Source organism: Salmo salar, chromosome ssa04 (genome assembly GCF_905237065.1).
Source record: "Salmo salar chromosome ssa04, Ssal_v3.1, whole genome shotgun sequence".
Lineage (NCBI taxonomy): Eukaryota > Metazoa > Chordata > Actinopteri > Salmoniformes > Salmonidae > Salmo > Salmo salar.
In genome coordinates, this window is record NC_059445.1 from 26,603,354 (window position 1) to 26,631,178 (window position 27,825).

The 27,825-nt window shown below is 44.1% G+C and overlaps 1 protein-coding gene across 1 annotated transcript in view; it reads left to right on the forward strand.

Moving 5' to 3' along the window:
• LOC106602757 (catenin alpha-2) overlaps positions 1–27,825 on the forward strand; it is a 670,306-nt gene that overhangs the window by 151,009 nt on the left and 491,472 nt on the right. The window contains exons 4-6 of the mRNA XM_014195596.2: positions 8,810–8,976; positions 11,257–11,376; positions 13,621–13,887. Of these exons, the coding sequence (XP_014051071.2) occupies positions 8,810–8,976; positions 11,257–11,376; positions 13,621–13,887 (554 nt within the window). The remainder of the gene's footprint in view (positions 1–8,809; positions 8,977–11,256; positions 11,377–13,620; positions 13,888–27,825) is intronic.

A 27,825-nucleotide genomic window follows, 5' to 3' on the forward strand; every position in this document is an offset into this window, starting at 1 on the left:
AAGTGAGTCCATGAAACTTATTAATCACATTTTTACTCCTGAACTTATTTAGGCTTCCCATAACAAAGGGGTTAAATACTTATTGACTCAAGACATTTCAGATTTGAATGTTTTATTAATTTGTAAACATTTTTTAAAACATAATTTCACTTTAACATTATGGTAGGCCAGTGACAAAAATATATATTTAAATCAATTTTAATTCAGGCTGTAACTCAACCAAATGTGGAAAAAGTAAAGGGGTGTGAATACTTTCTGAAGGCACTGTATATATAATTTGAGCTGCATGCATCACGAGAAAATGTATTGTATCATTTCACTTTGCCTGTAAGAACGATGATGAACACGGGCATGTCTGATTAGCGGGCATGTCGGCTTAGCCTTCGCTGTAGTGCAGACTCGGGTAGCATGCTGGCTGTCAATGAATAGCTTGCATGTAGATAGTGAGAAATAATCAGTAGGCCTAATATTACATTAATTAAATCTATGAAATAAACCCGCCTCCCCAGGCAGTTAACACTATTCTGCATATATATATTTTCCCATCTTCAATCAGTTAAATCACATTGTTAAAATGTTTTCATTCAGTTAGAAAAGCAACAGTCCTGGCTGAGCCCCATATGCGAGCGCACCGTGGCCGCTTCGCAGTTACAATGTAGCCTCTCAGCCTCTCAGCTGAAACATGTGCCACCTCAGTCCCTACATAAAAATACACCAAACTGCTGTGTAATTTGACCTTCAAGAAGATAGAGGATGCTTCCTAAATGGCACCCGGTTCAGTCCCTGGTCGAACGTAGTGCACTATATAGGGAATAGGATGCCATTTGGGAAAGATCCTAATTGGTTTAATTGGCTCAATACTTGGCCCTGGCCAGGCCCAATAACATCCAATCCAAAATGTTCACTAATCAATGGTTGAGGATGGGTCTGGTGCCCTTGAAACAAAGTGGTATTTTCCTCATCTGCCCTTCAAAAGACAGTAAACAGCAAAGAGTCAAAATGAGTTATTTGAAAGTGGGTTTGAAGCCCAGAGTTGAAAACAATAGATCTTGTCATTTTCTCTTGCACCCTCTCGTGCTGGATTTGCTCACGCCAGTCTTAACCCTCTCCGTTCTATGCGAATCTGATTCTATACGTGACCGTTGGTTGCAAAATTCCTGTAACTTTCCCAAAATTCCCAGGCTTTCCAGAAATCCCTGTTGAAAGTTTTCCCGAAATCAGGAGGGAATAAGCAGGACGTTCAAAGGAAATGCACTACCCTAGTTGTAGCCTCGCTTCTACAGCCGACCATCCATTTCACACATCCCTGGCCCCGTTACAAACTTCCTAGGCCTCGCATGACTGCTAACTTTTCTATCCCAGGGAATAGTGTATAGCTTTGTTTTGGTGTTTGATTTATTTTCTAGTTTTTGGAATTGAAATACGATGACTCGTCATATGCAGACACAAACCCTCTAAACCACGCTAAAAGTTTAGGGGAAAGTTTTACCGAGCGTGGACTGTCGTTTGCTTTTCCGAATCCCAAAATCCAAAATCTCATTTCCCAGTGGTTAAGCGCTCGGCGGGTCAGAGTAATGGGGCGATCAAACGTTCCCTCTCTCTTGATGGATTAGAAGCAGAAGGAGACGGGGTGTGTGTGTGTGTGTGTGTGTGTGTGTGTGCGCGCGCGCACGTGCGTGTCTGGGTGTGTGTGTGTGTGTGTGTAAGAGAGGGAAAGTGTGATACGTTCCTCTGATTGATACCCATTAAGCTCGGGCCCTGGCCCTGGCTTTGGAGAATGTAACGATCCCGAGATGTTTACTCCACAGTCACGCAACGTTAATGCTTTGATTGTCCGTGGTTGGTAGCACCGCCGCCTCCGCAGTGTCGGAACACCGTATAGGCTATAGATGCCTGTTGAAGGGCCGTGATTCAGCCATTTGTAAACAGGTCACGCCGAAAGCCTGTGGCTCGGTAAAACCCTCACCGATCTCCAATGTGTAACACTACGCCTCATCAAATAGTGCTCTGTTATCGTCTTGGGAAGGTTTCTTTTCAGGGTGGACAATGTCGTCTATAAAGTCACTTACAGTTGTTTTCCTGTCTGTAAGTTAAGTCCCCTTCAACGGCTGAATGGAGTTCAATGAGCCCTGGCTCGAAGCTGATGTTTTCCTCCGATTGGAATTGGATTGTACTGTATGTTCAATACTCAGATCAGCAGAAAGAGAAGTGGGGGCTTACCAGCGGCAGCTGTTGTACACATATTCATCATCCATCCGGCTCTCAACATCTACAGTTTCCTCACATTTCATAGTGTGCACTGCAGACAGACTTGACACCATTCCAGATCCATGAAATGGATCAGTGGCACACAGGGCCATGCAATCCCTCACTGAGCTTTGATCAGAGTTTCCACTTCTGCCCTAGTTAAGCCATGGGTGAGGGAGAAAGAGTGTGAACGAGAGAATGAGGATGAGAGTGGAAGAAGGGATCATGGAGAAATGGAATTGAAGGAACACTGACATGGAGGAACAGGGAGAGGGAGAGGACAGACGAGCCAGAGAGTGCGGGCTGTGTGTGTCTTATGTGTGTGTCTCACAAAGTATTCAGACCCCTTGGAGTTCTTCCCATTTTATTGTGTTACGAAGTGGGATTCAAATGGATTTCATTGTCATTTTTTAGTCAACAATCTACACGAAATACTCCGTAATGTCAAAGTGGAAGGTTGTCAATTACAAAGACCAGGGAGATTTTCGAAATCCTCATAAAGAAGGGCAGTGATTGGTAGATTGGTAACAATAACAAATCAGGCATTGGATTTCTCTTTAAGCATTGTCAAGTTAATAATTATGCTGTGGATTACGTATTAAACCACCCAGACACAATAAACAGCCGTCCCTCTGAACTGAGTTGCAGGACAGGAATGAATCTGCTCAGCGATGTTACCATGAGGGCATTGGTGATTTTAAAACAGCTACAGAGTTCAATGGCTGTGATGGGAGAAAACTGAGGATGGATCAACGACATTGTAGTGACTCCACAATAATGATCTGAATGACAGAGTGAAAAGAAGAATACACCAAATATCCCAAAACATGCATCTTGTATGCAACAAGCCACTGAAGTAATACTGCAACAACAAAAAAACACAGCAAAGGAATACACTTTTTGGCCTGAATGCAAAGCCTTATGTTTGGGGCAAATCCAACACAACACATCACTGACAAAGAGATAGAGAGAGATGTGGCTGAGGTTGGAGGTGGGTCAGCAGTGAAATCACACCAGATAGACTTCAGTATTCGACGTTTGTCCAGGTCCGCAAGACATCGGGAGAAGCCTTCAATAGAGTCCACTAGGGGAAACGTGAGCATGTATTACCATCTAGTAGGTGTTGTGGATGGGGATATAGAGGAAAGGCTTAAACCACGTGCTAGGCCATTTTTATTATATTTTCTTCTGTTTTAACCTCATTCCAAACCTTTACCCTTACCTTAACCAGTGGGGATATATTCCTAAACTCATCCGTGAAGTTTCTTTCTGTTTTAACAACCTTAATCCTTATCTACTTTCACTTCCCATAGGGTTTAACATGGTTTTTGAATGACTACCTCATCTCTGTACCCACACATATAATTATCTGTAAGGTCCCTCAATTGAGTAGTGAATTTCAAACACAGATTCAACCACAAAGACCAGGGAGGTTTTCCAATGTCTCGCAAAAAAAGGGAACAACAAAATGTAGAAAAAGCAAAGGAGTGTGAATACTTTCTGAAGGCACTGTATTCCCATGTGCATGTACAGTATTTACGTGTTGTATTGTACATGTTTAGGAGTAAGTGTACACTTCCTAGCCTGAACTTCTCTTCGTGTGTGCAGTGTGTCGCAATCTTAATCTACATTACATCGACGTGGTAGGAAACCAGGGAACCATTTTGTTTCTTCCTGAGTGGCGGTAGTGAGGCTGAAATGCTCCCTTAGTTTGAGCCCTGTGGTGGTGGTTGCATAGCGGCAGCCTCCTCCTGCGTGGCCCACGCAACCACACAAACACAGGAGGCCGGAGGTGGTAATGTCGTAACCCAGGGATCCGTGTGGAATTCATAGACAGAACAGAGAGAAGGAGTTGTGTTTGTGTGTTCACTTTATCTGTACATCATATATGTCTGCCTTGGAGAACAAGTATGCTGTATGACAGTTCAAATGCAATCCAGCTCGGTTCATGTAAGGGGAAGCCATAGTATAGTCCTAGACAGAGTGCAGTTATTTCAGCTGGCACTAGTGGTACATCTTACAGTGGCTCCCGTGTAAACCCCAGTCGTTAGATCTAGAGAGGTAGTTAGGAGTCACCTCAGACTAGCCTGATCCCAGATCTGTTTGTGCTGTATTGCCAACTCTAATTGTCAGATATGGGCACAGTTAACGGAACAGAGCAGAGCAGAGCAGAGCTTTAATCTCACTAGGGAATGCGCTCTCTGTCTGAGGCCTTCTCATTCATAAAACCACAGACTGATTACACTGACTGTCTCCCCTTAAAGCCCTAGGGGGGCATCAGTGGCTTATGTCACCTGATGAGAAGTACAGATACGTCCATAGATCATACACAGAGAAGCAAGCACGCACGCACACACACACACACACACACACACACACACACACACACACACACACACACACACACACACACACACACACACACACACAGATTTGTAAGTGAGCCATCATAACTCATCCTTCCAGGCCGTTGACGAGACAGGCAGTGTGCGTGTGAGAGTGTGTGTGTGTGTGTGTGTGTGCGTGTGTGCATGTACGTGTGTGCGTGCGTGACAGTGACAGTTTGGTGGGCTTAGTGAATCGCCGCAGTCTGAAATCAGCATCCATAATTGAATAAGGAGGAGACGATTGGACAATAGGACTCAGAGGGTTATAGACAAGATTATAGGTTTGATGGTGGCTCGGGCTGCACACTGTTCAAATAACCTTTAGCTTCAAGGGTTTATTGGCAAGGACCACTCTTTCCACACAGTACTCCTGCTAGCTCCTGTTCCATTTGCCTGTCTGAATTGTCCATAAATACAGAGTGAGAACGTTAAACTCTGTTTTGATTTTTTCTCCAGACGCAAAACAAATAAAATGTCAGTATGATCTTCAGGCAGTGTGAACCCAAAGTGGGTGAACTGGATGTGGGCTTTCAGTTGAAAAGCTCCATGTATGGTAGTTCTTGACACAGTTCCTCATGACTATATCACTTAAAAAGACACAAACAAATGTACATTCAAAGTAGTGGTTGATCCTTCAATAAAGGACTGTTACTGTCATGGATTAGTCATGGAATAGAGAATCAGACACCATTTACAACTTCAATCTTCTAGAATGGTGTCAACAATCCCCTCTCTCATTATCTGCATCCAAAATGGCACTCTATTCCCTTTATAGTGCACTACTTTTGACTAGGGCACATTTGGGATGGATACAACCTTCTGTAGGCTACGCCCTTATAATGGGACTTAACGGGATGTGGATTGTGGACATTTCTGTTCCCCCCAATGGGGTGTGACTGGGTCTGCTGTCCTGTCCTGTAGCTCAAGGTCAGCTAGCTAGTTCTTCCTGGTCCCATTGGCAGCCAGGGATTCAGCCTGATTGATTCGTTTCCTCATGAGGAGAGAGCTTTCCCATTAACAGTGAAAGGTCAAGCGTGAACACACACATAAATATGCAAGGGACACACGCACACATACAGTGTATTGCAAAAGTATTCAGGCGCCTTGGATTTCTTCACATTTTATTGTTACAAAATGTTATCAAAATGGATTTAATTGTAATTTTATGTCAACAATCTACACAAAAAACTCTAATGTGAAAGTGGAATACATTATAAAAACATTTTTCAAGTTTAACAAACATTTTACAACTAAAATATAGTCGTCGCATAAGTATTCAGCTTCCTTAGTCAATACATGTTAGAGACACCTTTGGCATCGATTACATCTGTGAGTCTTCTTGGGTAAGTCTATAAGAGATTTGCACACCTGGATTGTGAAATATTTGCCCTTTATTATTTACAAAATGATTCAAGCTCTGTCAAGATGTTGGGGATCATTGCTAGGCAGAAATGTTAAAGTCTTGCCATAGATTTTCAAGAAGATGTAAGTCAAAAGTGTATTTTGGTCACTCAGGAAGATTCACTGTCTTCTTGGTAAGCAACTCCAGCGTAGATTTGGCCTTGAGTTAGAGGTTATTGTGCTGCTGAAAGGTGAATTCCTCTCCCAGACTCTTGTGTAAAGAAGACTGAAGCAGATTTTGCTTCAGTCTGCTTTACACCAGTAACTGGGAGAGCATGTACTTAGCTCTATTCCATGTCTTTTTATCCGACAAAACTCCCTAGACCTTGCCGATGACAAGCATACCCATAACATGATGCAGCCACCACCATGCTTGAAAATATGAAGAGTGGTACTCAGTGATGTGTTGTGTTGGATTTGCTCCAAACATAATGCTTTGTATTCAGGACATAAAGCTATTTTCTTTGCCACATTTTTTGCAGTTTTACCTTAATGCCTTGTTGCAAACAGGTTGCATGTTTTGGAATATTTGTATTCTGTGCATACTTCCTTCTTTTCACTCTGTCAATTAGGTTAGTATTGTGGGGTAACTACAATGTTGTTGATCCATCCTCAATGTTTTCCTATCACAGGCATTACACTCTGTAACTGTTGCAAAGTCGCCATTAGCCTCATGGTGAAATCCCTGAGCAGCTTCCTTCCTCAATGGCAACTTAGTTAGGAAGGATACCTGTATCTTTGTAGTGACTGGGTGTATTGATACACCATCCAAAGTGTAATTAATAGCTTCACCATGCTCAAATGGATATTCAGTGCCTGCTACCAATAGCCTGTTCCCTTCTTTGCGAGACATTGGAAACCTCCCTGGTCTTCGTGGTTGAATCTGTGTTTGAAATTCACTGCTCAACTGAGGGACCTTACAGATAATTATATGTGTGGGTACAGAGATGAGGAAGTCATTCAAAAAGCATGTTAAACGCTATGGGAAGTGAAAGTAGATAAGGATTAAGGTTGTTAAAACAGAAAGAAACTTCACGGATGAGTTTAGGAACATATCCCCACTGGTTAACTTCTTACGGATCAAATCCCTTTAGCGGGATCGATTTGACAACAGCCAGTGAAAGTGCAGGGCACCAAATTCAAAACAGCAAAAATCTCAATTTCAATTTCAAAAAGGCTTTACAGCGAAAGCATAGCATTAGATTATGTTAGGACAGCACATAGACAAGAAAAACCACACAGCCATTTTCGAAAGGAGAGGCATCACAAAAACCAGAAATACAGCTAAAATGAATCACTAACCTTTGATGATCTTCATCAGATGGCACTCATAGGACTTCATGTTACACAATACATGTATGTTTTGTTCGATAAAGTTCATATTTATATCCAAAAATCTCAGTTTACATTGGCGCGTTATGTTCAGTAATGTTTTTCCTCCAAAACCGCCGGTGACTTTGCAGAGAGCCACATCAATTTATAGAAATACTTATCATAAACTTTGACAAAATATACAAGTGTTATGCACGGAATTAAAGATAGACTTCTCCTTAATGCAACCGCTTTGTCAGATTTCAAAAAAGCTTCACGGCGAAAGCAAACTTTGCAATAATCTGAGTACAGCGCTCAGAAACCAAAAGAAGCTATACAGATACCCGCCATATTGTGTAGACAACAGAAGTCAGAAATAGCATTATAAATATACACTTACCTTTGATGATCTTCATCAGAATGCACTCCCAGGAATCCCAGTTCCACAGTAAATGTTTGTTTTGTTCGATTAAGTTCATCTTTATGTCCAAATACCTCCATTTTGTTCGAGCGTTAGGTTCACTATTCCAAATGTAAGGCACGTGCTTTCTAAGTTCAGACGAAAAGTCAAAAAAGTTATACTACAGTTTGTAGAAACATGTCAAACAATGTATAGAATCAATCTTTAGGATGTTTTTATCATAAATCTTCAATAAAATTCCAACCGGACAATTCCTTTCTCTTTAGAAATGAAAATGAACTCAGCTCGCTCTCAAGGTAGCGTGCATTACTGAGCTCGTGCCTTTTTTTCAGAGACCTAGTTCCATCAGCTCTTATTCTCTCCCCATTCACTGTAGAAGCCTGAAACAACGTTCTAAAGACTGTTGACATCTAGTGGAATCCTTAGGAAGTGCAATATGACCCCACAGACACTGTAGTTTGGATAGGCATTCACTTGAAAAACTACAAGCTTCAGATTTCCCACTTCCTGGTTGGATTTTTCTCAGGTTTACGCCTGTCATATTAGTTCTGTTATACTCACAGACATCATTCAAACAGTTCTAGAAACTTCAGAGTGTTTTCTATCCAAATCTTCTAATAATATGCATATCCTACCTTCTGGGCCTGAATAGCAGGCAGTTTACTCTGGGCACGCTTTTCATCCGGACGTGAAAATACTGCCCCCTATCCATAAGAGGTTTTTAGGTACGGGTAAAGGTTTGGAATAAGGTTAAAACAGAAGAAAATATAATTAAAATGGTCTAGCACGTGGTTTAAGCCCTTTTCTATATCCCCATCCACAACACCTACTAGATGGTAATACATGCTCATGTTTCCCCTAGTGGACTCTATTGAAGGCTTCTCCCGATGTCTTGGGGACCTGGACAAACGTCTAATACTGAAGTCTATCTGGTGTGATTTCGCTGCTGACCCACCTCCAACTTCAGCCACATCTCTCTCTCTCTCTCTCTCTCTCGGTCTGTCTCTCACGCTCTCTGTCTCACTCTGATCCCCCTCTGCAGGTGATTCAATGCGCATGGCCTCCCAGGAGTTTGCTGACGACCCCTGCTCCTCAGTGAAGCGCGGCACCATGGTGAGGGCTGCCCGCGCCCTGCTCTCTGCCGTCACCCGCCTGCTCATCCTCGCCGACATGGCCGACGTCATGAGGCTGCTGGCCCACCTGAAAATTGTACGTGACTCATAGTCTACTATTCTATAACGATGTCCTTTAGCTCTTCTCCACTGATACAAGGGACACATCTCAATTGCCTTAAGTGGCAACCACTCCTTGTCTCATCCGGAAGAGATTGAGATGCACCCCATCCCATGGGATTTATTCTGAAGTGATAGTGAAGTTTGTGCGTTTCAAACCTCTGTGATTGTCACCCCATGCTTCCAATGGTTTGATTAAGCACCTAAGGTGGAACTTATGCGTCTGAGTAGAAACCTTTGGTCTAGGACCCTATCGTAACCTCTTAACTTTTATTCAAACGCTGTGAACGACGGTGGCCTTTAAAAAGGCCGTTTGAAGTCGCTGTCGGTTAGTCTGCATATCTTTAACCGCGCCACAGAGAGGCTACCCTACCAGCTACAAAGTTAGCTGGCCTTTGTAGATAGATCCAGCAGGACACAGTCATGCGCACACACACACACACACACACACACACACACACACACACACACACACACACACACACACACACACACACACACACACACACACACACACACCTCTCCCTTACTGTATGTGAAAGAGCGAGGTAGCTAGAAAGATAACACAAGGGCTTTCATAGGCCTTTGGCTATCAACAGGGACATACATAGTCAGGCTACAGAATAGTCAGCGTCTTTAGTAATTACAGTCACCCTATTTTCTTAGTCATGGGCCCTGGTCAGAGTAGTGCACTAAATAGAGAATAGTGTGCCATTTAGGATGCATGCAGGATACATCTTTTCTCTTCACCTAGTATGTGGACAGACACTGTATCAAAACACACCAGGAGTTCAAATGCCTTTGGCGATCCATAGAGGCATTCTTGGACACCTTCAGTGAGTAACGTCTCCATGTCCTGTCCCATCCCCTCCCCAGTGTATCCCAGCATGCCCTGCTCTAATCCACAGCGCCACTGATCACCGCTGATCCCTGAGAGCTCAACGTTCCCCCTGGGCCATAGATTAGCATATATATGAGCCAGAACCTCAGTAGTAGAGTACACACACACACACACACACACACACACACACACACACACACACACACACACACACACACACACACACACACACACACACACACACACACACACACACACACACACACAGACACACAGACACACAGACACTTGATGTGATATCAGAGCCCAATGGATACCTGCTATACGGAACAAGGAGATATTAACCGCAGATACTATACATGTCACACCGCTTGGATAGAAGGGTTATGAAGCCTTTCTGTTTACAGGACACATACATATCACAAGTTAGGATTTGGGCTGTAGTGCTTTTATTGTGATCCAGTGCAGTGCTGGTACAACTGCCCAGACCTACAAACACACACACACACAAACACAAACACACACACACACACACACACACACACACACACACACACACACACACACACACACACACACACACACACACACACACTCTCAGACAGTTCATCTTCTAGAAACATTTAGGGTGTCCCCGGGAGCCGAGAGAGGGCTTAACTCCAGTCTGTGCCTAAGCTTCGCCATCAAAGGCCACTTACAATTTCTCTCTCTCCCTCTCTCTCTTTCTTCTTTATTTTTCTCTCTCTCTCTCTCTCTCTCTCTCTCTCTCTCTCTCTCTCTCTCTCTCTCTCTCTCTCTCTCTCTCTCTCTCATCTTTCTCCTTTTCTCTCTCTCACTCTCTCTTTCCATTACAGTAGTTGAGAATAAGGATGAACCTGCACATACAGGGATGAGGATCGCTAAAAGGGGACCATTTAAAAAAACACACAAGTTAATGGCCACACTAAAAAAAAATATTTCTGGTAGCAATTACAAATTCATTTTGGTCTCCGCCAAGCAAAGTGCCTCATAATTTTTTATACAGATGTAGGTTTTAATTTGATCACCCTGATGCAGGAGGACTTTACTGCAATGCAGGACATGTAAAACTTGTATTGTGTTTGAGATTTAAAAAGGCTTCTGAAGTTTGTAATTTCCCCTTTGAAATTTCAGACCAACATAAATGTCCATTAATTATAATCCACATAATTCACATTTCACTGTTGCTGGGTGATTATTTTCCTGCTGAGGCAAACTGGCTCAAATTGAGAGCCTACATCTGTAGCTGAAGTTTTGTCTCTTAATGAAAATACTTAATAGAAAGCCTTAAGGTACAGAGGTTAGCTATGTCCATAAACATTTTACAAATGTTAAATATCTGTGTCTCTGTGTTTCCGTGTGTGTGTGTGTGTGTGTGTGTGTGTGTGTGTGTGACAGGTGGAGGAGGCCTTGGAGGCAGTGAAAAATGCCACCAACGAGCAGGACCTGGCCAACCGCTTCAAGGAGTTTGGCAAGGAGATGGTGAAGCTCAACTATGTGGCTGCCCGCAGACAGCAGGTAACACACACACACACACACACACTCACGCTACAGGTAATAGTCAAATGTTTCGTATTCCACACCTGGCTCCTTGAGCTTGTATTAACACACATATACACACACACACACACACACACACACACACACACACACACACACACACACACACACACACACACACACACACACACACACCTGTACCCCCGGCACCATTATCCCCTCTAACCATCAGTGATGTGTTAAACCTCGAGACGATCAGATCCAGCCAGAGGAACTGTAGAGTGAAACCAGTAGCCCAGGCAGACACATAAAAAAAAAAACTGGTAGATAGACGGAGAGCCCTTTGGCTCTTACCAAGATACAGCGAGAACACTGATTCTCTATCATAGCAGTACATCGCACACACGCACCCACGCACAAAGCAAGCAGATACAGTCTCTGTCATGGCAATACATCACACCGCTGTCTCTACAGCCAACCTAGGGAGAGAGAAACGACTCTGGTCCCAGCACCAAGCTATGCTCTCGGTCATAGCTGAACGCCTTCTCCAAAAAGCACGTTCAAAAGCTGAGCTGTAGCCGTGGAGTTGTGACTGTGCCGTAGCACACCGTTTCTGACTGAGGAATGACTGAGCGTGCGTCTCACATGGGGACACTGCTTTTGGGCAGGGCTCACAGACCTCTGGTCAAGAGGAGTGCACTAGATGGGGAACAGGGTGCCATTTGGGACACGTGCGGGAAGAGTTGAGCTGCCGTCTCTCGGTTGGTTGACTCACATCTCCACGTACCTGGAAATGCCTCTTAAATCATTGCCATGGGAAAAATAATTTGGAATTCAGGGGAAATTGTTAATGTCTTTTAGTGCCTTCTTAAAGCTCCACTAAGTTTGGGTACTTTTTGGAAGTGGCACATCTTTCAGGGAGTGCTTTTTACCTTTCTTAGAAGGAGAACTCTTAATAATGCATACGTAGAGTTTTGACAGGAAATCTGTAATAGGTAATGTGTTACACTCTCAGTCGGAACTGTTGGGTCACGCAGGTTGCACTCTTCAAGGGGACAGGCTTCACATAAAATGTATGTCTTTATATCAAGAAGGTCTGTCTATCAAGGCTTTATGATGTGTGAACAGAATACGCGTAGACTTATTGAATGAAGCCCATGCAATTTAAAGCCTCAAGGTTGAACTTTCAATCAACACATATCTTATGCCCACAATAATGGTATGTGTCGATTCATTTGAGTGTATTTAATGAAATATTCAGCCTTCGTTTGGATAATATCTTGAGAGTGATTTCAAACAAAGTGACAGTACCTCAAACTTTTCAAATCAATTACAATACTGCTTCAAAACAAAAGTCAACTAAGTTTAGTATGTTAGTCAAATTCTGCAGGTTTACTATATAACCTGTGCTGAGGTCTGGTCTGAGTATATGTAGCATGTCCTAACAAGTACAGCATTTCCTAAGCAATATAACATTTCTTAACCAGTATATCACATTTTCCTAACAGATATAACAATTCCTAACAATTATACAACATTTCCTACAGCATATAACGTTTCCTAAACAGTATACAACCTTTCCTAACCAATATACACTGAGTATACCAAATATTAAGAACACCTTCCTAATGTTGACTTGCACCGCCCAATTTTGCCATCAGAACAGCCTGAATTCGTCAGGGCATAGACTTTACAAGGTGTTGAAAGCTTTCCACAGGGACTCCAATTCTTCACACAGTTGTATCAAGTTGGCTGGATGTCCTTTCGGTGGTGTACCATTCTTGATACACACAGGAAACTGTTGATCGTGAAAAACCCAGCAGCGCTGCAGTTCTTGATGCAAACCGGTGCGCCAGGCACCTACTACCATACCCTGTTCAAAGGCAATCTTGCCCATTCACCCTCTGAATGGCACACATATACAATCCACATCTCAATTGTCTCAACAAAAAGCCTTCTTTAACCTGCCCCCTCCCCTTTATCTACACTGATTGAAGATGATTTAATAGGTGACATCAATAAGGAATCATAGCTTTCACCTGGATTTACCTGGTCAGTCTATGTCATGGAAAGAACAGGTGTCCTTAATGTTTTGTAAACTCAGTGTATAACATTTCCTAACCATAACATTTTCTTGACAATATATAACATTTCCTAAACAGTATACAACATTTCCAAGCCAGCATATAGCATTTCCTGACCAGTATATAACATTTCCTGACCAGTATATAACATTTCCTAACTCACCCGTCTCGTCTTCAGGAGCTGAAAGACCCCCAATGCCGGGACGAAATGGCGGCGGCGCGTGGCGCCCTGAAGAAGAACGCCACCATGCTCTACACGGCCTCGCAGGCCTTCCTGCGCCACCCGGACGTGGCAGCCACGCGCGCCAACCGCGACTACGTCTTCAAGCAGGTGCAGGAGGCCATCGGGGGCATCAGCAGCGCCGCCCAGGCCACCTCGCCCGGCGACGAGAAGCACGGCCACGCTGGCATCGGCGAGCTGGCCGCGGCCCTCAACGAGTTTGACGTGAGTACCGTAACCAATTTGGCTCTCCTCAGCCCCGTGAGGAAGTCGGAAGCGTTGTATTGAGTTCTATGGTGTCTGCAAGTCTGTGAGTCTGGCTGTGGTGTATTTCTAAGGCTGTGCCCAGGTGGGTCCCAGGCAGTGGTTTCCGTTTCCTTCCCTTCCTCTCTCTGTGCTCTGTGGCTACATCACAAGTATTAGCCTTGTATCCATGTGTTTTACAAAAGGGCAACCGTTCTGGCAAAGCGTCTTAGAAAGGGATTCTTGTATTGTATTGACACTTTTTTGGGGGGGGCGGACACGTTTGAGTGTTTGACAGTTGTACAGAGTACTTTACACTTGAGTTACTCTACTGTTCTGTACACCCTTGGACTTGCACAGAGAGTCAGAACAGTGAATGCCACTAACTGACATTACCACTGAATCCATCCACTGATATACTCTCACCTTCCGTCATCACACTTCCCACCACGTCATCACACTTCACACCACGTCATCACACTTCACACCACGTCATCACACAGACTTTTGCCTTCTTTTTCAACAAACTGCTTGGGTTGTCTCTGTTGCCTCTGCTTTCATCATTTATTTTTTTGGACACCCTTTTAATGACGTACAACGTGATAAAGCTCTACCTGCAACCGCAGCCAACAATTATATCAGGCCATGAATTATTCAACTAACATTTGCAAAGGGAGAGAGAGTCACAGAGGCACACAAACACTAACGCATGCACGCACACACACACACACACACACACAGACGCACAAACAGACACACAAACACACTTCCGTTTCCCACCTCAGGTGTGTGGGACTGACTTTCCCATATTCATCTCTTCAGTCTTTTGATTCCCCAACACAGCCTGCAATACCATCACACGCATATTGCATAGCGTCTGTTATTTCCTTTGTGATGATATGATTAACAGTAACTTCGACAGATGACTTAATTCACCTGCGTATGGCTGAGCATTTTCAAACATCGCTATTTGATCAAAGGATTACTCTGAGGCAGGTAATTTACAAGCTGAACAAATGCCACCTCAGCAGATAAGTCCGTGTACATTATGGAGTATGTCCTATCTAGTGTACTACTTTTGACCAGAGTCCTATGAGCACTATATAGGTAATAGGGTGCCATGAAACTTTGCTGTTTTCATTCATCTCTGTATGTAATCTTTCATTTAACTTCCCTTTAAGTACACACACCGGCAGCACTGGAGGAATACGTATATTACAAGGATATTCCTAAATATTATTGCAAACTTGTACAAAGAAGTGGCGTCAAACGGTGGATTCATTCCAGAATGGTTTCTGCTGCTTAGAGAAATATGACTAAATGCTCTCACCTAGTGGCCAACGACTATAAATACACATTAGACTGATCACAGTGGATTGAATTCAGAGCAGTGCCCATCTCAGAGTAGGAGTGCTGATCTAGAATCAGCTCCCCCATGTCCATGTCATCGTATTCATTATGCTCTAAAAGGCTAAACTGATGCTAGGTCTATACTATGACACACTTTTCGAGGGTCCGACGCTTACTGTGAAATGTGAGAGGGCGACTGACTGTTTGTTGTCATACTGACTATACATGGACTGAAAGTTAACAGTTCTTTGATTAAATTAAAATGCAATTCAACATTCTTCATTAGATATGTAGTCGTTTATCAGATGCTCTTATCCAGAGCGACAAGAGTTAAGTGCTTTGCTCGGCAATTCAAACCGGCAACCTTTTTGGTTACTGGCCCAACGTTCTTAACCACTAAGCTACCTGCCACCCCCTTTAAGTTACATACTAATAAGCAGGAAATATATTTCTGGAGAATATTGAAAAAGTAATCAAATCTAATGTCATTGGTTTGATTGATTGGGCATATATTATTGTCATTATAGTTAGAAGCGTGGCTTTGAATACATTAGCAGCTTTTAACGCATTTTTGGTTAGTTGATCTGATAGTATTCTGTGTCATGACTGTATTATGCCTGAAGTGTAAAGTGGTTGTGCATGGGACTTTTAGTAGGTTGCAGTGCAACTAAAAAATATCGTTCATGTGTTATCTTTTGGGTTGGCTAGCATACCATGTGGTTTGTGGTACTCTTAAGGCGTCTGCATGCTTCCCACCCTAAACAGTTCGGAACAGTTTGTGGTACTCTTAAGGCGTCTGCATGCTTCCCACCCTAAACAGTTCGGAACAGTTTGTGGTACTCTTAAGGCGTCTGCATGCTTCCCACCCTAAACAGTTCGGAACAGTTTGTGGTACTCTTAAGGCGTCTGCATGCTTCCCACCCTAAACAGTTCGGAACAGTTTGTGGTACTCTTAAGGCGTCTGCATGCTTCCCACCCTAAACAGTTCGGAACAGTTTGTGGTACTCTTAAGGCGTCTGCATGCTTCCCACCCTAAACAGTTCGGAACAGTTTGTGGTACTCTTAAGGCGTCTGCATGCTTCCCACCCTAAACAGTTCGGAACAGTTTGTGCATATATTATGACGACATTTTTATTTTTTTATTTTTTTATTTTTTTTACGGCTGTTTGTGACTACATTTTTCCCCAGAGGTAAGCCGAAGTTTGATAGCTAAGTCTATGCCGATTTGTCGGTGATTGGTCAACAGTAGGGATTCTTCACGACTCATTTTCATGCACGTTTTTCCACTTGAGAAATACTGCACCAAACATCTTAGTTAGATGTAAAATTGTGCGACTAAGACCTCCTCGGCAAAAACATCCAGGTGAATGACAGATTTGTTGAGTTATCTTAGATTCATTTGGACTGGCTACGGCGTCTCAAGATGGACAAGAAGTACTATTGCCACTTTTTTCCCATTTTTCAAGGGAACCGAGTATGCAGACCACAGGAGGCTGCTGAGGGGAGGACGGCTCCTAATAATGGCTGGAACGGAGCAAATGGATTGGCATCAAACACATGGAAACCATGTGAGTTTAGCCATGTGTTGGATCTATTTGATACCAGTCCACATATTCCGTTCCAGCCATTACCATGAGCCTGTCCTCCCCAATTAATGTGCCACCAACCTCCTGTGATGCAGACAACTTTACAGGGCATGATGTGCTGTAAATTTACCACAGGTAGAGCGGTAGCTGAATTGAATTTGTATTATAGTGACTCCATGTGGCGAAGTTGAAAATTGCAAGCATGTCTATACACCTGTCACTCAACACTTGTAGTGTAGGTGAGGCTAACACTTGCTTAGATATATCAAATGCAAACATCACATTGAATGTGTTAAACATTTTTCAAATGGTTGTGAATATATAGCCTGGTCCCAGATCTGTTATGGTGTTGTACAGCCAACTCATGTGGTCATTGGCTATACAGAACAAACAGATCTATAAGTCTGTGAGTCTGGATATACATGATCGACATCCAAGACGGCAGCTGTAAAGTTTGGCGTGTTGGCAGTGTTTAATTTACGATTTTATATATAACATTAATAGATACTGGCCCTTTTTGTACATCACGTTGATGTCCTGTCAACAAGGTATGCGGTTTTAATCAGAAGATCATGCTCGAAGACCAGATTGGCACAAAGCCAAATACACCCTATTTAACACGTTCGTATATATCTCAGCTGGCACAGTCCCTCCAAAAGGGAGATTAAGGTCGGAGGTAAACGCCAAATAGATGGTGGAAACCTCTTAATTACTCTATGCCTCTTACTGTCTGGACATGTTCATCAGTTCCCCGGTCCATTTTCTAGCGATGAATCCATTGGAGCAGTGGCATGCTACAATGGAGAAAGCCAGAAGAGTAGGAGCCCTCTCTTTCAGGTATGCATAATAAACAGTGAATTTACAGACCTTGATCCTGACAACCAACCTGATCCTCCTGCTTCCATCTGCTGTCTGAGCGCGACGGGGGGGGACCAGGCAAGGATGCCGAGTGAGGCCCCGGACGAGACAGTCTGTTGTGCCGAATGGATGTGGAACGAAACGGGGATAGGGTCAGAGGACCTGAAAGGCAACCCCTAGGTCAGATGACAGGGCGAATCCTGGATGGTTGGACATTATATTACCAAAATGCAAACCCATTATAGTCGGAACCTGTTACAGATCACCAGAACAGCATACGTTTTATGAATTGTTGGAGGAGACTTGTTCCAACTGTGCAGATTTTGGTAAATCAAAGGTTATTGTTAATGGTGATTTTATTTGTAATACAGGCATGCTCAAAAAGGACAATGCTACTTTAAAAGCTCTTAAGAATTTTTGTAATCTGTTTTCTTTACACCAGCTGATTAATGAGCCCACCAGGGTCTGTCCTTCTACCCAAACCATCATTGACTTTGTGTTGGTGTGGGATAGATCAAAGACATCAAACAGTGGGGTTGTATATGGGCTCAGTGATCCTTCCATAATTTTCTGTACAAGGAAGTTTCATAAAACTGTTTTTAATTGCCATAACTCAATAAAAATGAAGTCTATGAAGAACTATAGTGCAGATCTTTTTGTTCATTGTTTGAGCAAATTGGACTGGTCTGCTGTATTAAAATGTAATGAGGTGGAAAATGCCTGGGGCAATTTTAAATGATTGTTTTTAGATGCTGTAGACAAGCATGCTCTAGAACAAAATGTTAGAACTAAGCAAAGAACAGAACCATGGATAAACTGTCACATCCTGACCATAGAAAGCTTTTATTTTCAATGGTAGAGTAGGTCAGGGCGTGACAGGGGGTTTTGTCTAGTTTTAATTTTCTATGTTGTGTGGTTCTAGTTTCTGTATTTCTATGTTGTTGTTTTTTTGGGATGATCTCCAATTAGAGGCAGCTGGTCATCGTTGTCTCTAATTGGGGATCATATTTAAGTTGTTGTTTTTCCCACTACGTTTTGTGGGAGATTATTTTGAGTTAGTGTATGTTGCACCTCTTTGTCACGGTTTGTTGTTTTTGTTTATTAGTTTATTTGTTTGTCTTGCATAGTTTCACAGTTATAATAAAATGTGGAACGATACACATGCTGCGCCTTGGGCTCCTTCATCATACGACAAACGTGACAGAATCTCCCACCACCAAAGGACCAAGCAGCGTGTCCAGGAGGAGCAGGGATCCTGGGTCCGGGAGAGAAGAGAATGGAGGACATCCTGGACCTGGGAGGAGGTAATGGCAGGGGACAAGACCCTGCCATGGAAGCAGGCGGAAACAGCGAGAGAGAAACGGCGACAATACGAGGAACTAGCACGGCAACGACGGAAGCCCGAGAGGCAGCTCCAAAAAAACAATTGGCGGGGCACACGGGGAGTTTCGTGGAGTCAGGTTTGGGACCTGAGCCAACTCCTCGTGCTTACCGTGGAGAGCCGAGGGGTGAACCAGAGCCAGTCAGGGAGACGAGTGAGGAACTCGACGCAAGATTCCGGAGAGAGGTGTTGGCATTGAGAGCGCTGCAGAGCGGGCGAGCTGAGGAGCGTGATACCAGTCCAGTGTCATATGCACCAGTTTCACGCATCTGGCCTTCAGTGCGCCTCCCCAGTCTGGTACGTCCTGTGTCTCCTCCACGTACTTGCTTTAAGGAGCGCGTGACCAGACAGGCACCGTGTTATGCAGTGATGCGCACCGTATCTCCAGTGCGTCTCCACAGCCCAGTGAGCAGTCAGCCAGGATGGGTTGTGCCAGCTCTACGCTCTAGACCTCCAGTGCGCCTCCACGGTCCAGTATATCCTGTGCCTCCTCCTCACACTCGCCCTGAAGTGTGTGTCACCAGTTTGGGGCCACCTGTGCCAGCCCCACGCATCAGGCCTCCAGTGCGCCTGCCCAGTGCGGTGTGTCCTGTTCCTGCTCCCTGCACTCGCCCTGAGGTGCGTGTTACCAGTCTGGCGCCACCTGTGCCAGCCCCATGCATCAGGCCTCCAGTGCGCCTGCCCAGTCCGGTGTGTCCTGTTCCTGCTCTCCGCACTCGCCCTGAGGTGCGTGTTACCAGTCTGGCGCCACCTGTGCCAGCCCCACGCATCAAGCTTCCAGTGCGCATTCCCAGTCCAGAGCTTCCAGCTATAGTTCCCAGTCCAGAACTTCCGGCGACAGTTCCCAGTCCGGAGCTTCCGGCGACAGTTCCCAGTCCGGAGCTTCCGGCGACAGTTCCCAGTCCGGAGCTTCCGGCGACAGTTCCCAGTCCGGAGCTTCCGGCGACAGTTCCCAGTCCGGAGCTTCCGGCGACATGTCATGTCCTGACATGTACTGTCATGTCCTGACCATAGAAAGCTTTCTATGGTAGAGTTAAGTTAGTGTATGTTGCACCTCTTTGTCACGGTTTTTGTTTTTGTTTATTTGTATGTATTGCATTTATTTGTATATCTTGCATAGTTTCACAATTATAATAAAATGTGGAACGATACACACGCTGCGCCTTGGTCTCCTTCATCATACAACAAACGTGACATAAACGATAACATTTAAAGGCAATTAAGATTAGAAATTAATGCTTTCTGGAGTTCAGGAAATCCAGGGCAGATTATATTATTTATAAACTCCAAGAAATTAGGTTAACAGGATGATAGAGAAGGCCATGAAAGATTATTTTAATGACAACATATTTGAGAATAGTGTATGAAGCTGTTTGAGCTTTGGGCTTGAATCTGTTACCGTAACCAAAGTCTTAGCTTGGACTTTGGAGGAACGGTCACATCAGACAAGACTGTGGTTGCTGCAGACAGTCTGAATAGCTATTTTACGACTATAGCTAATACATTAGTTAGCAAGTTACCTTGTCAGTCAGATTGTTATGGGCAAAGTCAAGTCCAATAGTTTTGCTCGCAGCAGGGGATTCAAGTCTGAGTTAACTGTGGTAAAGAAGCTGAAAGAACTTGACCATTCCAAATTAAATGGCCATGACAACATTCCTCCCAGATTTCTAAAGTATGCTGCGCTAGTTATCACCCCCTGTGTAACTCACATTGTGAATGTGTCTGTTGAACTAGGGTGTTTTCCCAGCGAACTAAAACTTGCAAGGGTAATTCCTCAACAAAAAAATAAGTTAGATCATGGAAACTATCAGCCCAAGCCCCCCCCCCCCGCTTCTCCAGACAGTTGATGTCCTGGGCTAGACAATCTGGACCCTCTCTTCCTAAAATTATCCGCCGCCATTGTCGCAACCCCTTTGACTAGTCTGTTCAACCTCGCTTTCGTATAGTCTGAGATTCCTAAAGATTGGAAAGCAGCCACGTTCATCCCCCTCTTCAAAGGGGGAGACACTCTAGACCCAAACTGTTACAGACCTATCTCCATCCTGCCCTGCCTTTCTAAAGTCTTCGAAAGCCAAATAGATCACCGACCATCTCGAATCCCAACGTACCTTCTCCGCTATGTAATCCGGTTTCCGAGCTGGTCACAGGTGCACCTCAGCCACGCTCAAAGTCCTAAACGATATCATAACCACCATCGATAAAAAACAGTACTGTGCAGCTGTCTTCATCGACCTGGCCAAGGCTTTCGACTCTGTCAATCACCGTATTCTTATCGGTAGACTCAACAGCCTTGGTTTCTCTAATGACTGCCTCGCCAGGTTCACTAACTACTTCTCAGATAGAGTTCAGTGTGTCAAATCGGAGGGCCTGTTGTCCGGACCTCTGGCAGTCTCTATGGGGGTGCCACACTGTTCAATTCTCGGGCCGACTCTTTTCTCTGTATATATCAGTGATGTCGCTCTTGCTGCTGGTGATTCGTTGATCCACCTCTAAGCAGACAACACCATTCTGTATACATCTGGCCCTTCTTTGGACACTGTGTTAACTAACCTCCAAACGAGCTTCAATGCCATACCACACTCCTTCCGTGGCCTCCAACTGCTCTTAAACGCTAGTAAAACTAAATGCATGCTCTTCAACCGATCGCTGCCCACACCTGCGGCTCGCATAGTGTCACTACTCTGAACGGTTCTGACTTAGAATATGTGGACAACTATAAATACCTAGGTGTCTGGATAGACTGTAAACTCTCCTTCCAGACTCATATTAAGCATCTCCAATCCAAAATTAAATCTAGAATCAACTTCCAATTTCGCAACAAATCCTCCTTCGCTCATGCTGCCAAACATACCCTTGTAAAACTGACAATCCTGCCGATCCTTGACTTCAGCGATGTAATTTACAAAATAGCCTCCAACACTCTACTCAGCAAATTGGATGCAGTCTATCACAGTGCCATCCGTTTTATCACCAAAGCCCCGTATACTACCCACCATTGCGACCTGTATGCTCTCGTTGGGTGGTCCTCGCTACATATTCGTCGCCAAACCCACTGGCTCTAGGTCATCTATAAGTCTGCTAGGTAAATCTCCGCCTTAATCTCAGCTCACTGGTCACCACAGCAACACCCACTCGTAGCACGCTCTCCAGCAGGTATATTTCACTGGTCATCCCCAAAGCTGCCTTTCCTTCCAGTTCTCAGTGCCAATGACTGGAACGAATTGCAAAAATCACTGAAGTTGGAGACTTATATCTCTCTCACTAACTTTAAGCATCGGCTGTCAGAGCAGCTTACCGATCGCTGCAGCTGTAAACAGCCCATTTGTAAATAGCCCATCCAACCAACTACCTACAGTTGAAGTCAGAAGTTTACATACACTTACTTTGGAGTCATTAAAACTCGTTTTTCAACCACTCCACACATTTCTTGTTAACAAACTATAGTTTTGGCAAGTTGGTTAGGACATCTCATTTGTGCATGACACAAGTAATTTTTCCAACAATTGTTTACAGACAGATTATTTCACATATAATTCACAGTATCACAATTCCAGTGGGTCAGAAGTTTACATACACTAAGTTGACTGTGCCTTTAAACAGCTTGGAAAATTCCATAAAATGATGTCATGGCTTTAGAAGCTTTTGATAGGCTAATTTACATAATTTGAGTCAATTGGAGGTGTACCTGTGGATGTATTTCAAGGCTTACCTTGAAACTGAGTGCCTCTTTGCTTGACATCATGGGCATGACATCATCCAAATAGACAATGACCCCAAGCCTACTTCCAAAGTTGTGGCAAAATGGCTTAAGGACAACATAGTCAAGGTATTGGAATGAACATCACAAAGCCCTGACCTCAATCCTATAGAAAATATGTGGGTAGAACTGAAAAAGCGTGTGTGAGCAAGGAGGCCAACAAACCTGACTCAGTTACACCAGCTCTGTCAGGAGGAATGGGCCAAAATTCACCCAACTTATTGTGGGAATCTTGTGGAAGGCTTCCCGAAACGTTTGACCCAAGTTAAACAATTTAAAGGCAATGCTACCAAATACTAATTGAGTGTATGCAAACTTCTGACCCACTGGGAATGTGATGAAAGAAATAAAAGCTGAAATAAATCATTCTCTACTATTATTCTGACATTTCACATTCTTAAAATAAAGTGGTGATCCTAACTGACCTAAGAAAGGGAATTTTTACTAGGATTAAATGTCAGGAATTGTTGAAATGTATTTGGCTGAGGTGTATGTAAAATTCCGACTTCAACTGTACCTCATCCCCATGTTTGTTTTTTGTTTTTTTTTCTGCTATTTTGCACACCAGTATTTCTACTTGCACATCCTCATCTCCACATCTATCACTCCTGTGTTAATTGCTAAATTGTAATTACTTCGCCACTATGGGCTATTTATTGCCTTACCTCCTTACATCATTTGCACACTGTATACAGATTTTCTATTGTGTTATTGACTGTACTTTTGTTTATCCATTGTGTCGCACTGCTTTGCTTTATCTTGGCCAGGTCGCAGTTGTAAATGAGAACTTGTTCTCAACTGGCCTACCTGGTTAAATAAAGGTGAAATAAAAAATAAGTAAACTCAGTTAATTATCTTGGATGTGTGCTAGATAACCATCTGACAGGGGAGAGCAAGGCACAAAAAATGTATCTCCAAAGTGAACCATAAAATGTGGTTTCTGGCTAGAACCTCCAAATATCTGGATAAGAATGCAATGGTGGGATTGGCAGGGGCTCTTGTTCAGTGAATTCCAACCGCTCCCTCTAATGTGCCAATGTTACCTTCTCTGCAAAGGTACATGTTATGGTAATTCGATCTACTTTGCTTTTTATGTAAAACAGTTTGGCTTTCAGAAAGCAAAAAGAGCAAAGCTAATTTGATTCCAGTAGGTAGGCAACAGTTAAATGAGACAAATTGCCCTCTGCCAGTCAGTGTGCTCCCCTAAAGCTGCTCCTTCATGATTGATTCCTGCTACACTATACCACACAGCCCCAGCCTGTGGACGGAGACACTATCTATATGTTAGGCAATGCAACGGCTGGACACACATACACAAAGAAACACACACACACACACACACACACACACACACACACACACACACACACACACACAGTGCACACACATTGATTTCAGTAATGGAACTCTTCAGGAGATGGGTGTGTGTGATGACGGGGTCGATCAGTCCTGGTCTGCATCCCTAATGGCACCCTATTCCCCATATAGGGGCAATAGGGCTCTGGTCAAAAGTAGTGCACTTTATAGGGAATAGGGTGTCATTTTGGACCAGTCTGGTGTCCTCAGACTGGGTCAGTCTCTGTCTTCTCCCCTCGCTGGACTGGTCTGGACTGAACTGGACTGGGTTGGACTGGGATGAGAAGGGATGGAGGGAGGGATGGAAGCAGAAATAGGCCCAGCCAATCTATTCCCAAATGAGTGAAGCGATCAAAAGGGAAGGCTGTTTGTTGATGTGAAGGACGGTAGCTGTGTAGTTTATGTGTCAGATATATGATTTAGTAAAATGCATGTTGAGAGAATATTCTATTTAACACTGGACAGAAAACATTGGACACATTGTCGAAAGCACTGCACTCCGGTAGCCTTGGGTCTTCACTCTTACTTTCTTCAACTTTTCAATCCAGCTTTTATTTTGTAATTGCATGTTGCATCAAAAGCCCCCCCTCCCCCTCCAACACCTATCCCCTGATCAGAGAGAATGTAATATGTCAGACGGCAGCGCGTGTAGCATGCTCACACTTCCTCACCTCCCCAGGCCAAATGAATATTCATCACTCACAGAACCAACCAGCACTCCAGTCCAGGGGAAGGTGTCTAACGGCAAACACCAACACAGTACGTCTCTCCTATTATTGAGGTTTTTTTTTAAAGATCAAATATCCTTCTTTTATTACTCCATCTAACCTTTTCTCATTTCTGCCAACTCCTTCTCTACCACAGCTAATGAATCCCACACAGTGACCTTTGGAGAAGGAGCAGGCAAATGACACTACTCTGCAGTAGAAGTTAGCCACGCTATATTCAATGTATTGTCAGTCTATGTGTGTTCACTTCCACCTCTATGCATTGACTCTTTGGAACGAGTATCAAACTTTTGCGTTGGAACGACGCGCTGAATGACATTTTGTGGTATTTAGTATTGATTTCCCCTGTCCCACAGAGTAAAGCTGCAGTGGCCTGTCAAGGTCGAGCCATGACCAAACCTTCCCAAATTAAAAAGGGCTGGTTGAGCTCTTTAAAATAACATAGCTCCGTTCTCTCCCCCCCTCCTCATAGGAGCACACAGACAGACAAAGGTTAGTTGAGGTTATTGAGCAATGTGGCACTCAGACTAGAGCTGAGGCTGGAGAAAGAGAAGGACAGAGGGAAATGAAAGGGCAGCGTATGAATAAGACTCCTCCTGACAAAACACTTTTAACATGAGAAGGTCAACTCAGGACATTTACGGGTAGCTACCTGAACCGAAAGACATCCATTCATGTCCTTTTAATCATTTTTTAACCTTTAGGTTGTCCGATTTGAGGTTAAAATACATATTTCACAAAGGAGAACGTACCTTTAGGCTATTAACCTCAAATGACCCTTTGACTCCCTAATGAGAAAGCACTGGGTATGGTGAGGAAGACAGGTTCGCTCCTCCAAAAAGGCCAAAAGCTGTACTTCCTAATATGGTTAGAGAAGTGAGAAGGGTTGATTGATTTTATTTGACAGCCCCTATGTATTGCACTACTTTTGTCCAGAGTCCAATTGGGGGGAGGGTACTGGAGACTTTAGCTCGCACTCCTATGTCCATAGACCGTACCAGCCACTGACCAACAGTGGGTTGAGAGAGCTGGCAGTGGCAGTGCAGACTCTGATATGCTATACCATCTAGCTACCTATGAACCGAGAGTGCATTAGGTCTATCTCATAGGGGACTGACTGGCTGACTGACTGGCTGGCTGACTGGCTGGCTGACTCACTGACTGGCTGACTGGCTGACAGGCTAACTTCTGTGATGGCTGGGACTAGCCAAAGTCACACACACGAACGTTGCCTGCGCATGCAAACATTGACAGAGAGACATACAGTATAGATAGACAGGCAGGCAGACATACTCTCCCCTCTCTCTATCACTGTCCCTCCCCATCTCTCCAGCCTTGTGCAGCATTGAGCTACTGTCCTAGCACACAGAGCCTTTTAAATATTGGCCCTCGGGGCCTCTGTCTCCCATTCAGATGAAATGGAACACCTAGAGCCATCGGCATTTGGATTGCAGAACAGGGCTAGCCGTGAATCACTGTTTGAGTCCCAAATGGCACCCTATACCCTCTTTCCTATTCCATATATAGTGGCGTACTTTTAACAAAATGGGCCATGGTAAAAGGAGTGCGCTGTATAGGGAACAGGGTACCATTAAAGACGCATCTACTATGTACACACAGAGCTAGAGTGAATATGCAACATTACAGCAATAATTACTCTTGGTTATGTCATGCAGTTAGTTGAAAGCTAACACACGCGCACACACACACACACACACACACACACACACACACGCGCGTAAAGACTCTGCTAAAGTACTGTACTGGTAGGGATCTGACTGTCAAGCCGGGATACAAAGCAAGCTTCTTCCTTCGACCTGTTTCCTTGTGCTGCTGTCTTCCGTTAGTTGATATGAGTAGAGTTAGATGAGGAAAGATGCCTCTGTCGGCGCCCTGCAGAGCTTTTTAATGTAATTGCATTTCACATCAAAATGATTGCCTCAAATCTCCCCTCAGTCAATCCCTTTTACCCTTCTAGTAGCAAATTGGATGAGACTCTGGCTTTTGAGCTGCTGGACACACACACACACACACTCACACACACACACGCGCATGCACACACACACGACTATACACTTGGACGGGCTCGTGGTGATGACTGGAGCGGAATCAGTGGGATGCTATCAAACACATCAAACACATGGTTTCCATGGTTTCCGTGTGTTTGATGCCATTCCATTCGCTCCGTTCCCAGACATTATTTTGAGGCGTTCTCCCCTCAGCAGCCTCCATTGACACACACACACACACACATTTGGACATCTATCAATATGGCAGGGTTGGCTCCAACAGTGGACACACACACACAAACAGATGCACACACACAAATGTGGACGACATCTATTAATACGGCAGGATCTTCCGGCGGTCGTCCTTTACATGTCACATTGGCTTTGCTGCTATCAGACGTCTGTTTAAATCGTATTTGACCCTCTACTTGAAGTGAAAAGGCAGAAACAGGTGCCACCACAGTACAGCCAGAACACCAGTAGGGGGCATTGCTGTATCACTTTTCAATCCAGTCTTTTTTTTTATCCCTTTACCAGTGGCTTCTTTCTTCACTGCTTAGAGAGAGAGAGAGAGAGAGAGAGAGAGCGAGACAGACCAGAGAGAGAGAGAGAGAGAGACGAGACAGACCAAAGAGAGAGAGAGAGAGAGAGAGAGCGAGACAGACCAAAGAGAGAGAGAGGTCTAGAGAGAGAGAGAGAGAGAGACAGACAGACAGACAGACAGACAGACAGACAGACAGACAGACAGACAGACAGACAGACCAGAGAGAGAGACAGAGAGAGAGCGAGACAGACCAGAGAGAGCGAGAGAGAGAGAGAGCGAGACAGACCAGAGAGAGAGAGAGAGAGAGAGAGCGAGACAGACCAAAGAGAGAGAGAGGTCTAGAGAGAGAGA